This window comes from Pipistrellus hanaki (genome assembly GCF_964339955.1).
Source record: "Pipistrellus hanaki genome assembly, chromosome: 11".
Classification (NCBI taxonomy): Eukaryota; Metazoa; Chordata; class Mammalia; order Chiroptera; family Vespertilionidae; genus Pipistrellus; species Pipistrellus hanaki.
Genome location: NC_140513.1, coordinates 26,008,223 through 26,020,930, shown reverse-complemented (window position 1 = coordinate 26,020,930; position 12,708 = coordinate 26,008,223). Strand labels below are relative to the sequence as shown.

The following is a 12,708-nucleotide window of genomic DNA, read 5'->3' as shown; positions in this document are numbered from 1 at the left end:
AAAGAGGGACCCTGAGGAGATCACCTTGGGTGATGGGAGCCTAGCTGACTGAACTGCTGGAGCTGCTGTCTGAGGCTTTAGTCCCATTGTGTCGGGCTGCACAGCTAGGAACAGGGAGTTGTGAGTGAGTGAGTTTGTGTGTGTGTGTGTGTGTGTGTGTGTGTTTTGAGATGATTCAAACCAGTGAGACAGATCTCCCTTGTGGTACCCACACTCAACAAGGGAGGAAGCTGAGGTTCCAGAAAATTGGACTAGCAGGTACAAAGCTCAAATGGGAAGGAATTATCACCAGAATGTAACTTCTGTTTTGAGCCCCATTTGCCTGAGTGCCAGAAAGATTATATTTTGTCAATTTGGAATTTCTTCTCTTTCCACAAAAGTCACAGCTGAGTCCCGAGGGTTTGTGTAGTGCAAAGATGTTGGGAGCATGTTCTTTCTGGTCATCACAGTCTATATGGCACCTTCCCCCGAGATGTACATCATTCCAGCTGGCCCTCCGTCAGCGGAGCAGGGAGGCCAGGCCGAGCAGATTTCTGGTCCTATCTGTATAACCCCTTTTAGTCCTAAGGCTCTCTACCACTCTGTGCCACCTGCAGTGACAGACCTTGGCTACTCAGACACACCTTCAAGCCACTTAAAATGTACCTGGAAGTAGCATGCTACTTCTGAGTGGAAGCTTGAAGAGTCAGTGCAGGCCTTGTCATTTTCTCTGTTCCTGTTGTCATGGTGACCAGCAATGTTCCAGTAGTTGCTCTATTACTTTTGAGTCCCAGAGGGGTGAAGATAATGATAGAACAGACCCCTTCCCCAGCCAACCTCTAAAGGGCCTGTAGCACAAATGAGAAATAAATCTTTGGGTTCCTAAGCCACTGACATTTTGAAGTTATCACCATATCATAACCTAGACTCTCCTGCCGGATAGAGGTTGAGAACAGGAAAAGCGGGGCATTTCCCTGCAGAGCAGCTTCCCCCCCAGCAGAGCTATGGCAGCAGCTTTTACCTCTGCATTTCTCAGGCTGTAAATGATGGGGTTCAGTGAGGGTGTCACGACCCCATAGAACAATGCAATAATCTTATCCAGGTCAGGGTCCTTGGCCTTGGGCTTGAAGTACATGAAGGAGATAGTCCCATAGAAAACCACTACCACTGTGAGGTGGGCGGAGCAGGTGGAGAAGGCTTTGCGCCGGCCTGCAGCAGAGGGCACCCTAAGGATGGCATTAAGGATGAAAAGGTAGGACATGCAGATGAGCAGGAGCGGGGCCAGTGACAGCACAGCTGTGGCCACCATTAGAAGCAGTGCATTGAGAGAGATGTCCCCGCAGGCCAGTTTCAGCACTGCCAAGATCTCACAGAAGAAGTGGTTAATGACACGGTGGCCACAGAACGGGAGGCTCCAGGTGACAATAGACTGCAGCAGTGAGTTGGCAAAGCCCGTTCCCCAGCTCAGCACTGCCATCCGCATGCACGTCTGCCCATTCATGAGTTCTGGGTACCTAAGCGGCCGGCAGATGGCCACATAACGGTCACATGCCATCACGGCCAGGAGCACGCACTCTGTGGAGCCCAGTGCCAGGGTCAGGTACAGCTGCAGGACACAACCAGGGAAGGAGATGGTCCTTTGGGCTTCCAGGAAGTTGACCAGCATGAAAGGCACGAAGGAGGATGTACCACAGATGTCCAAGAGAGAGAGGTTGCTGAGAAAGAAGTACATGGGGCTGTGCAGGCGGGGGTCCAGCACGTTAAGCCCGATGAGGAGGGCATTCCCCAGCACGTTCACGGAGTAGATGCCCAGGCAGAGCACAAACAGGACCATCTCTAAGTCGTGGTGGCCGCGTAGGCCCAGCAGGACATACTCTGTCACGGCTGTCTCGTTGGCCCCACCCATGTCATTTTCCCTCCTTTCAAACCTGGGCCACACAGGTGCTGGAAAAAGCTCTAGCTGGCCCTGGAGCCAGGCAGCCTGAATACATGCCCTGGGGCAGGTCAGCCCCACCTCTGGAATTTAATTTCACTGACTGTATACTGAGGCTTAGGCTGAAGGTCTGCAAGCTGGCCTTCTCGGCTCTGCAGTTCTGACTTAACTCAGAGGAGATGAGATACATTCTCTTCCCTTCAGCTCTTTGGTGGTTCCCCCAGGGTGGGCTCGGGAGACAATGTTTGATAAGCTCCTCTAGAATTTAGAGTTCTTGTCTGTTAACAGGAAACTCTAGGTTATGGCTTCCTATGGCTGAATCATGCACATAGTTTCAGATTCATTCATTGGTGAATATTTTTGAATGCTCTCTGCTAAGGTATTGTTTAGGTTCTGGGGCTATAGCAGTAAGAAAAATAAGTGGACAGGAAGTGGCCGCACCTATCACTTCCCTCTTCCCTGGATTAGGTGAGATGAGCTCTGCAAGGCAGGTGGTGATGGATGGTGCTCACCGAGTGTTCCTTTTGGGCCTTAAGGGTTGAACATTCCCACTTACAGGGTGCGTAAGCCTGATTTCTGATCATCACTCCTTAAGGAATCACAGACCCTCTGTTGATTTTAAAAAAAACAGTGTATCCCAGTAGAGCCACTGGCCACAGGATTTAATCCTGGTCATGAAAGCCAAGTAGCTCCTCCTTGACCTCCATATTGCTTTTTAGGATAGACGGGACTGGCACGGATGTCACACAGGAGGGAAGACCCTGCCCTCATCTCGTCGAATTGTCAGTCACTGATGAGTTTGTAAAGGGAGCGCGGGGCAGAGGCTGCAGTCTTTGCCCAGTGCTCTCATTGCTGTCCGGAGCGGGACTCACCGCCTCCTTGGGAATTGCCAGTGTCAGGGATTCACAGGAGGAAGCTGAAATGTCCCCAAGGCAGTCTTGTTAAACTGGAAAGCTGCCTTGTGGCCCAGGTGACCTCGGGTCTAAAGGAGAAATAGAAACTGAGTGTGACTCTTTCATTCAGAAGATATAAGCACCTCCAGCCCCTTCCCTGTGGGATTGACTGCAAGGCCAGTGTCCTGTGACAGCACTGGAGCCCTGTCTGCCCTTCAGGGATGGATTCCCCCTCATCCTCCCTCCTTAGCTGCATCCTGTTTGTAGGTACACAAGGGCTCACCCTCTACTTAGCAGACATTCTTTTCCCAGTGCTACCTCTTTGCCTAAGAATTTTCCTTTTGTAGGCATGCCCTCCCTCCCTTCTCCAGTGGGGCCATTCCTGCTCATTCCTCAGAGCCCAGCGTAATCTCCTTTTTTCTCCCTCCTGCTCCCTGCAGTCACCTGCTCTCTTCTGACGCTTTTAGCCCTTCGCCTTCCCTCTGTGTTCAGGCAGGGGCTCTGTACCGGTCTCCTATACTGCACCGTGAGCAGGACGCCGGCTCCTTCCCCTCAGCACTTCCTACAGCGAGTACTGCCAAGAGCAGTCACTGAACAGATAACCAAGGCACGATTCAAAAACTTCCTTTTCATCCAGCGTCAGCACTAACTGGCTATGTGATATTGATCAAGTCACTGGACCTCTCTGAGACTCGGTTTCCTTTTGAAAAGTGGGGATGCTGTGTAGCTCAGGGGGAAATGCATGTAAAGGTGCAGGGAGCTGCCCAGCACTAGCAAGTTGTCACTGAGGCTCCAGATCAGAGAATTTGTCTGCAGCCATAAAGCACCTGTGGGGGTGTGCTCGACACCCCCGGAGGTGATGACCAGAAGTCGGGCTTACACCCCCTGTAGAGTGGAAATGTTTGACCTTTAGGGCAGCGTCTGCCATGACCCCCTCTCTCCCCAGAGCCTGCAATGGTTTCCCTTCTTCCATCCTGAATCAGGGAAATAGTAAGGGAATTTCTCATGCTACGCCTCCACTGTAGGTTTTCAGGGGGCTCTGTTCCACGCCGTCGTCCTCAGAGACCTGGCTGGTGGAGGCTCCACTATCGGGAGCATCACCAGTGGGTATGGCTGGGGAAGAACACACTAGAGCATCTCACACCAGCAGTTAACTGCTCTGACGCAGTAGAGATGTGTTTCACATCCGCCCACAACCCACTGGCCCTGTGTAATCCTACCACATGCTCAGAAAGAGAAGAACCGGAAACATAGCTGAGTATTTGGATAAAATGACTCTCACAAGGAAAAACACTGCATCTATCGGCCATTGTCTCACTCTGTCCTGCCCTGGGAAATCAGGTTCACAGAGAGAGAGGAGTGTCTGTCTAATTGCACTCCCCAGATTCACCCCCTGAGAGACAGGGTGATGCCATGAACTGGGCCTGGGAGTGAGGGAACTGGGTTTGATTCTTTCTTCTGATTCTATGACCTTGGTTAAATTCTCCTTTTGTGATGCGGAAGCATTCGCTCAGGCAGTCTCTGGTACTCTGTAACCTCCAAACATATCCTCACATCCTTCCATCACCTTCCAATCGTGAAGTCTAACAGGCCCAGGGTTATTTTTCAAGGTAAATATCATGCCAGTTTCATTAGCTGATAAGTCTAGTACGAACCATTTCATACTTATGTTATAAGGAAGGTGAATGACCCAGCAAGATGAAAGCTTGGTTTCCAGTTTCCCTCACAGGCTGGGACCTCAGATTCCTGCACCACTACCTGCTTGCTGTATAGCAGAGCAGGTGAGTGTGCGTTGGAGTCAGACTGACCAGGACCCCAATCCCAGGTCCCACTCGCTAACAGTTTCCTCAGCCCTACCTTCCTTACCTGTACTGCGGAGGTAAGAACAGTATTTCCTTGTGTGGTTATTGTGAGGATCCAGTGACATGGTGCATGCGAAGCTCTCAGCACAGAGCCTGATGCATGGTAAGGAATCAGTAAGTGGTAGCTGATATTCTTAGTATTATGTCCTCTTTCCCAAGCAGATACTCTGAGTTTTACATGTCTAAAAAAGACTGACTGAGAGGAGTCAGCATGTTATGGATTCTCCTTACCTCCTACCTGTTGGCCCAGTGGCATTAGTGCATGCAGGTAGCTGGCGTGGGCTGCCACGTGAGCTGGCCCGAGAGCAGAGCTGGGAATTGCCAAGTTCATTACCAGCAGACACACTGGGCTGGGATGGGCCAGGGCTGCGCCCACGAGGACCAGCCTCCTGAGGCCTGCCACGTAGACGGCTTGCCTGCTCCCTGCCTTCAGGGACTTCGCAGTCTCTGGCCAATTTAAAGTTCAAACTCTGCAACTACACAAGATACAGGTTTGGCAGCAGTGGGGCTTCAGAGACCCAGGTTCCATGTGCTGTCCCGGGAAGGGGGTTGGGGCGGGCACAAGAGAGAGACTGGACAGAGAATCTGAAGTCTGAGTCTCATTGCAGTCTGCCCTTTTGGGGCTGAGGCTTGGGGACCAGGGCTCCCCTGGTCTGTGAAATGGGCTGTCTACTTCCAGGGTTGTAAGGACCTGGATTCATGGAATGTGAAGAAAAGAAAATTGCTGGTTGGGGTATGAGACCCCAACAAGCACTTGCGAGGGACCATTAAGTCCGGGATTTAGTCAGGTACATGAGGTCTACGGGTTTCTTTCTTGTTCTTTTTTTTTTTTTTAAATATATTTTATTGATTTTTTACAGAGAGGAAGAGAGAGGGATAGAGATTTAGAAACATCGATGTGAGAGAATGTGCCCTCAACCAAGGTACATGCCTTTGACCGGAATCGAACCTGAGACCTTTCAGTCTGCAGGCCGACACTCTATCCACTGAGCCAAACCAGTTTCGGCTTCAGGTTTCTTTACCTCCTCCCTTCTCAATCCCTTATCTTTAATTTTCTGTTTTCTTCCCACAACAAAAAATAAGTTGACACAGTTTAGGGACTAAAATACTGTTTTAAGTAAAGTAGCAGCTGACACAAAATTTTCCATTATGCTATGATTTGGCTTTTGGAATTTTTATCAAGAATACAGGTGAAGATTGTGACCACTTAGTTTCTTTCTTTTAAAGTTTTTTTTTTTTAATTTTATTGAATTTATTTGGGTGACATTGATTAGTAAAATTATGTAGGTTTGGACTCCACCAGGATTTATTTAAACATTCTTCTATGGTTGGACATTGAGATTCTTACAATTTTTTATTACTATAAACAATCCCATGATTAATATTCTTGTATACAATTCTTTGTGCCTGTATCTTCTTACACTTATTCCTAGAGGTAGAGGTGTTGGTCAAAGGGTCTGGAAGTTTTTAAGTCTCTTGATACATACTCCAACTTACTCTGCAGGAAATTCATATCAGTTCATTTCCATTCCCACCAGCAGTATATGACATTACCTACTTCGATGCACCTTAATTAACAATAGACATTTTAAAATTTCTTTGCCAGTTTCATGGGCAGAGAATTGCGTATAACCAGTGGCCTTTCTAACTGTAAATGTGATGTAAACCCCCCAATGCCCACAGGATGAAGTCTGAACTCCTCCAGTGGCACCAAAGGCCCAGCAGAACGTCTTGGCTGGCAGCCTTCACTCTGGCTTGGTTGAGAGGGTTGAGGTGCAGGGAGCAGGGTGCTTCTCTCCTCGGTGCCTCTGTTCTGACCAACAGAAGCAGAAAGAGGGACGGAGGGGAACGGAGGACTCCAGCAAGGGCTGTGCTTACCTTCTTGGAGGCCAAGACCAGCTCTCCCGTCGTAGAGATGGAGCCTCTGAGGCCAGAGCGGGCAGGGAGTGGAGATGCTGTGAGAATCTGGGCCCATTTCTGTGGTCACTGAGCTCTTAGCAAGGAAAGCTGGGAAGAGGCTGCGCACCAGGACGAGTTGGCTATGGCAGGATGCCGGGGGATGGGATGAAGAGCAGTAGAGCAAGCCTCCCCAAAGCCAGGTGAGGCCTGGATGCTGCACAGGGAGGTACTGGCTGCTGCTGCTGCTAAGGGAAGACGGGGGAGTCCAGGCCCTGGGCCGCTCCAGGTGACTGTGTCCTGGCAGCTGGGCAGGCCTCGAAATCTTGGACTTGACGCCTCATCGCTGCCTCTACTGTCATCTCCCAGTGGCTCTAGGCCTTGCCTGTCATCTGTGCACTCCATCTCGGCTCTGCTCAGATTTGGGGAGAACCCCAGGCTCTGCCATTAGTTTCCCTACATTGACACTATCATTTGTTTATTGAGGAAACCTATGAGAGGCCTGGGTTAGGGCAGGGTGGAGCTTTGGAAAAGAGTGGAATTCGACACACTCTGCCCTGACAGTAATACTGAAAACAGAGCAACAGGAGCAAAGTGGGGGGCTTCCAGGAGGAGGTGGCACCTGTGCTGGGCCTTGAGGGTTAGGCACTCCTTTTACACATGGAGTTGTGTGCTGGGCCAGGGCCGCTTTGTGGGGAGAACCAAGAAGAGCACCGAGCGGGGCAGGGCTGGGTATCACCGAGGCCCCACTTGGCTGGTGTGTGTGGCTATTGGGAGTGAGAATGTGGGTGACGGGCTACGGGATTGGTCAGGACCTCAAATGCTCACTGAAGAGGTTGCATTTCGTCCTGAGAGCAGTGGGAAGCCATTTAGGGGTTTCAGTCAGGAGAGTGACATGATCACATGTGCTTTTTAAAAAGATCTTCTGGCTGCCCTTAAGAGGAGAGATTGGAAAGAGGAGGAAGACTGGAATGTGGCCCGGCCGGTGTGGCTCAGTGGTTGAGAGTCAGCCTATGAGCCAGGAGGTCATGGTTCGATTCCCAGTCAGGGCACATGCCCAGGTAGCTCCACACATGTAGGAAGCAGCCGATCGGTGATTCTCTCTCATCATTGATGTTTCTATCTCTCCATCTTCTCTGGAATCAATAAAAATAAAAATATATTTTAAAAAATAAAGACTGGCATTGAGGCCAGCCAGGAGGCTGGCAAACATGTGGGGAGTGATACCGAGGACTGGCCAAGGGCAACACTGGGGAAGGAGCAGAGAGGGGGATGTGAGCTATTCTCTGCACATCGGTGGGACTTGGTGCTGCCTTTATGGGATGAAGATTCCAGAAACACAGCCCCATGCTCCACACCATCCTCACTTCAGGCACCCGAGGCCTCGCCTCCTGACCTGCAGGCCCTCCCTCACGTGGAGGACCACCTCCTGCCCCACACCTTCCTGGCGGCCTCCTTCACCTCCCTGTTCCTCAGGCTGTAGATGACGGGGTTCAGCATGGGCGTGACCACGGCGTAGAGGACCGTGAAGACCTCGTCAGAGACGCCGGCCTCCTTGCGCTTGGGCTTCATGTACATGAAGATGACGGTGCCGTAGAAAAGCAGCACCACAGCCAGGTGCGCCGAGCAGGTGGAGAAGGCCTTGCGGCGCCCGGCGGCCGAGGGCACCCTCAGGACGGTGGCCAGGATCAGCGTGTAGGACAGGCAGATGAATGCCAGGGGCACGGGCAGCAGCAGGACGGCGCCCACCAGCAGGAGGGCCTCGCTGACGGACGTGTCCCCGCATGCCAGCTTCAGCACCGCCAGGATCTCACAGGTGAAGTGACTGACCACGCGGTGGCCACAGAAGGGCAGCCTCATGGCGATGACCGTCTCAGTCACTGACTTAAAGAGACAGAGGACCCAGGCGGCTCCTGCCAGCAACAAGCAGAGCCGCCGGCTCATGAGCACCGGGTACCTGAGTGGCCGGCAGATGGCCAGGTAGCGGTCGTAGGCCATGATGGCGAGCAGCAGGCACTCCGTGGAGCCTGTGGATAGGCTCAGACACATCTGGACTGCGCAGCCAACAAAGGAGATGGTCTTCCAGGCCGACAGGAGGTGGACCAGCATCAGGGGCACGAAGGTGGACGTGTAGCAGATGTCCAGGATGGAGAGGTTGCCCAGGAAAAAGTACATGGGCGTGTGCAGGTGGACATCCAGCATGCTCACCGCTACGATGGCCGCGTTCCCCAGCAGAGTCACCAGGTACATGGCCAAGCACAGAGGGAAGAGCAGGCGCTCCAGGGAGGGGTAGCCAGAGAATCCTTTCAGAACGAACTCGGAGACCTCTGTCCCATTGGCCAGCTCCACAGCTGCAGTGGAGGGAGAGAGGGTGTAGGATGGTGGGGAGCTCACACACACAGCCTCTTTTGGGATGAGGCATATTGCTCCCACACACACTCTCTCTGTGACTTGGGGCAATCCCTGTACCTCTGGGCTGCAATTTATCAACGGGAAAAATGATTTAGATCAGCATTTCACTGAGTGTGAATGGAAATGTTAGTAGGCAAACTGAAAAATCAAATTGAGACAACATTGGATTAATCAAAATAAAGCTCTTCTCAGGACTTCTTAGAGCCTTTACTATGCCAGTGTGATCTGTGACTCTAAAAGCAGTGTAGAATATGTAATGCTTAAGTTTATTTGACCATGGATCTTCCTTTTACAGAGCATCCATCAACCTCCTATAGAAAAATATTCCATGGGCCGGACCAGAGATCCTCACTTGCCCCAGAATCACCTGGCAAGTTTGTTAAAACACATTGCTGGGCTCCTTCCCCAGCGTTTCTGACTCAGTAGATCTGGGTGATGCTGCCGCTGTTGGACAAGGTACCACACTCTGAGAACCAGTCGGCTAGCTTGTGTCTGAGGGTCCTCCTGATTTGAGGAAGCCTCTGAGCTCTGCTTTACACTGTTCCCACTACCGGCATGCCCTCCTCTATCCCTCACCCTGCAGAAATCTGACTTGTCTCTTTAGGTCAGCTCTCATCTCCATGCATGAAGCATACGTTGTGCCTTGCACTGGAGGGGCTGCTGGCCTCTGAGCTCAGTGGGCTGGTCCACCTGCTCTCCTCCTCCCTCTCCCCCACCTCCTGTCCATAGAACCTGCTTCATCAGCTACTGTGTGTAAATTGACCTCCAGAATCTGCTTTTATCATGGCCTTTGAGCTAAAATTTGATGGACCTCTTAGCTCAGCTCCAAACCTGTTTTTGTCTCGGCCTGAGCCAGAGGTGCTTTGAGCTTATGAATTCTAGGGCATCCGCCTGGAAAGCACCCTGAGAGGTCATCTCCACAAAGCTCCCATTGAGCAGGTGGGGAAACTGAGGTCACAAAATGGGTCCCTGCCAGCACTGCGACAGCTACAGCATGCTCAGGGCACTTGTTTGCTTCTGTCAAGTCCCAAATGATGGCGGTTCTTTTGTTTCTCTAGATCAGGGGTCCTCAAACTTTTTAAAGTGGGGGCCAGATCACGGTCCCTCAGAGAGCTGGAGGGCCGGACTATATGAACTACTAATTCCTACTGTAACACCTCGGCTGTGCTCACTGCCCAAAAAACCTGGCGGGCCGGATCAGACTCCTCTGCAGGCCGCATGTGGCCCGCGGGCCGTAGTTTGAAGACCCCTGCTCTAGATGGATGCCCTTCTCTGATGTCCCCCTACAATATTCTCCCTAGCTGAGGAGCAAGATTCAGTCTTTCCTTCGTGTGTCGGGTTCTTGGCACGGTGTCAGTAAACCCACGGCCATACTGCCCAAGCCTGGGTCTGGACCAAGCACCAGTTCCTGTCAGTGATTCCCTTGCATGAGACCATTTGTTTCTTTTAGTCCTCCTGTGTTTGTTCTTTCTAGAATCAAGAAGTGATTGAGTTCCTACTATATACAGACATCATGCTAGGCATTAGGAGAACAACTGAGGACACAGGTCACTGAATCCAAATCATTCCCAGGTAGAAAGCTTCTCCCATTTCCATGCCTCGCCTCATCCTGCTTCTGTTTGCCTGCCTCCAGTGACAGGAAGCCCATTGCTCCCACAGACATATTTTCATGCAGAGCTCTGGACCCTACTTCAGGGGATAAAGGGCCATTTATGCAGAAAGGAGAGCTCTGACCTAGCTCTGGACTTCAGACAGAAGGTCTTGCCTCAGCCTGATAATGTGCAGAGACATTGCGGGGTCAGGGGAGGATGAGCTTTGAGCTTCCTCCAGGACTCAGCTGGGAAACTCTGAGGCTGGGTTCCTGGAGAGGCACCGCATGTAGCAGAGTGTCAATGGCAGCAGGCACTGTGCCAGGGCTGGGGTGAGGTACAGAGGTGGTGGTGTGCTTTCCTGCAGCCCCTGGGACTAGGTCAGGCCACAGCCTCCTCTTTGTATGGCTCCACATACAATAGTTTATCCCCTAAATCCTAGCAAACATCTGCAGCCATTAGCTACCTGCTGGAAAACACTCACATAGGGTCATCACATATGCACCTACCTATATGTGTGTGCACAAACACCTGTTTGACACCCAGGTACACACATATGTGCCTAAGTGTTTACATGCACATATAGGCTCATGTGTGTACATGAACAGTCATTCCAATGAGAGTATGCACATATGTAGAGGCATTCACTCTTGCTCTCTCTTACACACACACACACACACGCACATACGGAACCAATCATGCAGACCCCTGGACCTGTGGCCAGGGTGTCAGAGGACTGAAGGGCTGCTTCTCTCTGGGAGGAGGTTTGTGGAGACCGGCCCGGCCATGGAAATGTCACTAGAGAAGGAACAGCCCTGAGGATGGGAAGCAAACTCTGCCTGGGGTGAACCCAGAGGGCAAAGGAACCTCAGAACAGGGACAGAGGCACCAAACCAGCTGAGTGTCTTGTCTGCCTTCCAGGGAGTGCTGAGGACCTGCGCCTCCCTGCCCTCCCTGCCCTCGCTGGGGGATGGGGCCTTTGGGAAGAGGGTCAGAAAGGATGTGGCTGAGGAGCTCTGGTTCCCACAGCAGGATAGGGGGCTTGTGTGCAGAGCCCACAGTGGCCATTCTGCCTTCACTTCTCTCCTGGCTGCAAGAACCGGTTCAAATGCCTCCTCCCTGGGGAGCCATTATCCTCTCCCGGCCACCCTGAGCCTCTCTCCTGTGCCCCACAGCCCTGTGTCTGCACCTCTAAGTGCTCACCTTTCTCCCTAACTTCCTGCCTGTTGTCTGTCCCTGCCAGCCCACAGGGATGCCACCTCTTCTCACCCAGGTTCTGAAGGCCAACTTGAAGCTCCCAGCCTGGCCACAGCCAACTTCTTCCTGTCTGTGACTTCCTGGGGCTAAGACAAATTGGGAATGAGCAGGCTGCCAAACACCTCGGAACTGGGAGGGCTCATCCAGACCAGCAAGGCCAGCCCCTTGTTTTCTGTGGGGAAATGGAGGCCCAGAGAGAGGAAGGGGCTTGCCCAGCATCACACAGTGAGTTTGAGCGGGAAGCCAAGGCTCCAGTAATTCCCTGGGATCCTGACTCCCAGCCTAGACCCCTTCCACTGCCCCACATCCCCATTTTTTCACTTACCTTCAGGCTCTTCCAGATGCATCTTGCGGCCTCCTTGAGAGAGGTTTCAGAGGGTGTGAGACTGGGGACCTTCTGTGGCTGGAGCTGGAGAAACGTAGGTCAAATAACAGGCCCAAACCCTGGTGGGAGGACATGGGGTTTCATGCTGACCCAGCTTTCCAAACCGTGCCTAGACTTCCGTAGAATTCAGTGAAGAGTTTGCAACTTGATAACATTAAGTGGAACTTTTAGAATTTGGTGGAATTAGACAAAGTGCTTAGACTTCAGTGGGGTTCTCTGAAGTGTGTCAGGTTTGAAGGATTAGGAAATTCTGTTAGGCTTGAGACTGAATGGGGTCCCCAGTAGTTTATTGTGGGCAGCCAGGGACTCCCTGACCTGGACAGCTACCCGCTCCATCCTGGGTGACAGCCTTCTGGGGAGCAGGCAAAACGAAAGCGGCGCCTTTCAAAGCTCCCTGTGCGCCAAGGGACTGCACCATCCCCCAGGCAATTTAGAGGGAGAGGGGGAAAGTGCCCAACTTAGAAACTTTGGGGTGCTTCAGGGATGATGTCCCAAAGACCTA

General features: G+C 51.9%; 2 protein-coding genes across 2 annotated transcripts; both read right to left on the bottom strand.

Annotated features, from left to right (window-relative positions):
* Window positions 1-34: 34 nt before the first annotated feature.
* Window positions 35-1,938, bottom strand: LOC311629780 (olfactory receptor 13C7-like). The gene has a single exon (XM_084898177.1). The coding sequence runs from the start codon at window positions 1,883-1,885 to the stop codon at window positions 902-904; it is 984 nt and encodes a 327-aa protein (XP_084754303.1). The 5' UTR covers window positions 1,886-1,938; the 3' UTR covers window positions 35-901.
* A 3,808-nt stretch (window positions 1,939-5,746) lies between these two features.
* OR13J1 (olfactory receptor family 13 subfamily J member 1) lies at window positions 5,747-12,493 on the bottom strand. Its single transcript, XM_084898178.1, has 2 exons — window positions 12,147-12,493; window positions 5,747-8,914 (listed from the first exon to the last, which is right to left on the bottom strand). Exons 1-2 carry the CDS (start codon window positions 12,166-12,168, stop codon window positions 7,974-7,976), a joined length of 963 nt encoding a protein of 320 aa, XP_084754304.1. The 5' UTR covers window positions 12,169-12,493; the 3' UTR covers window positions 5,747-7,973.
* Between the last annotated feature and the right edge of the window lie 215 nt (window positions 12,494-12,708).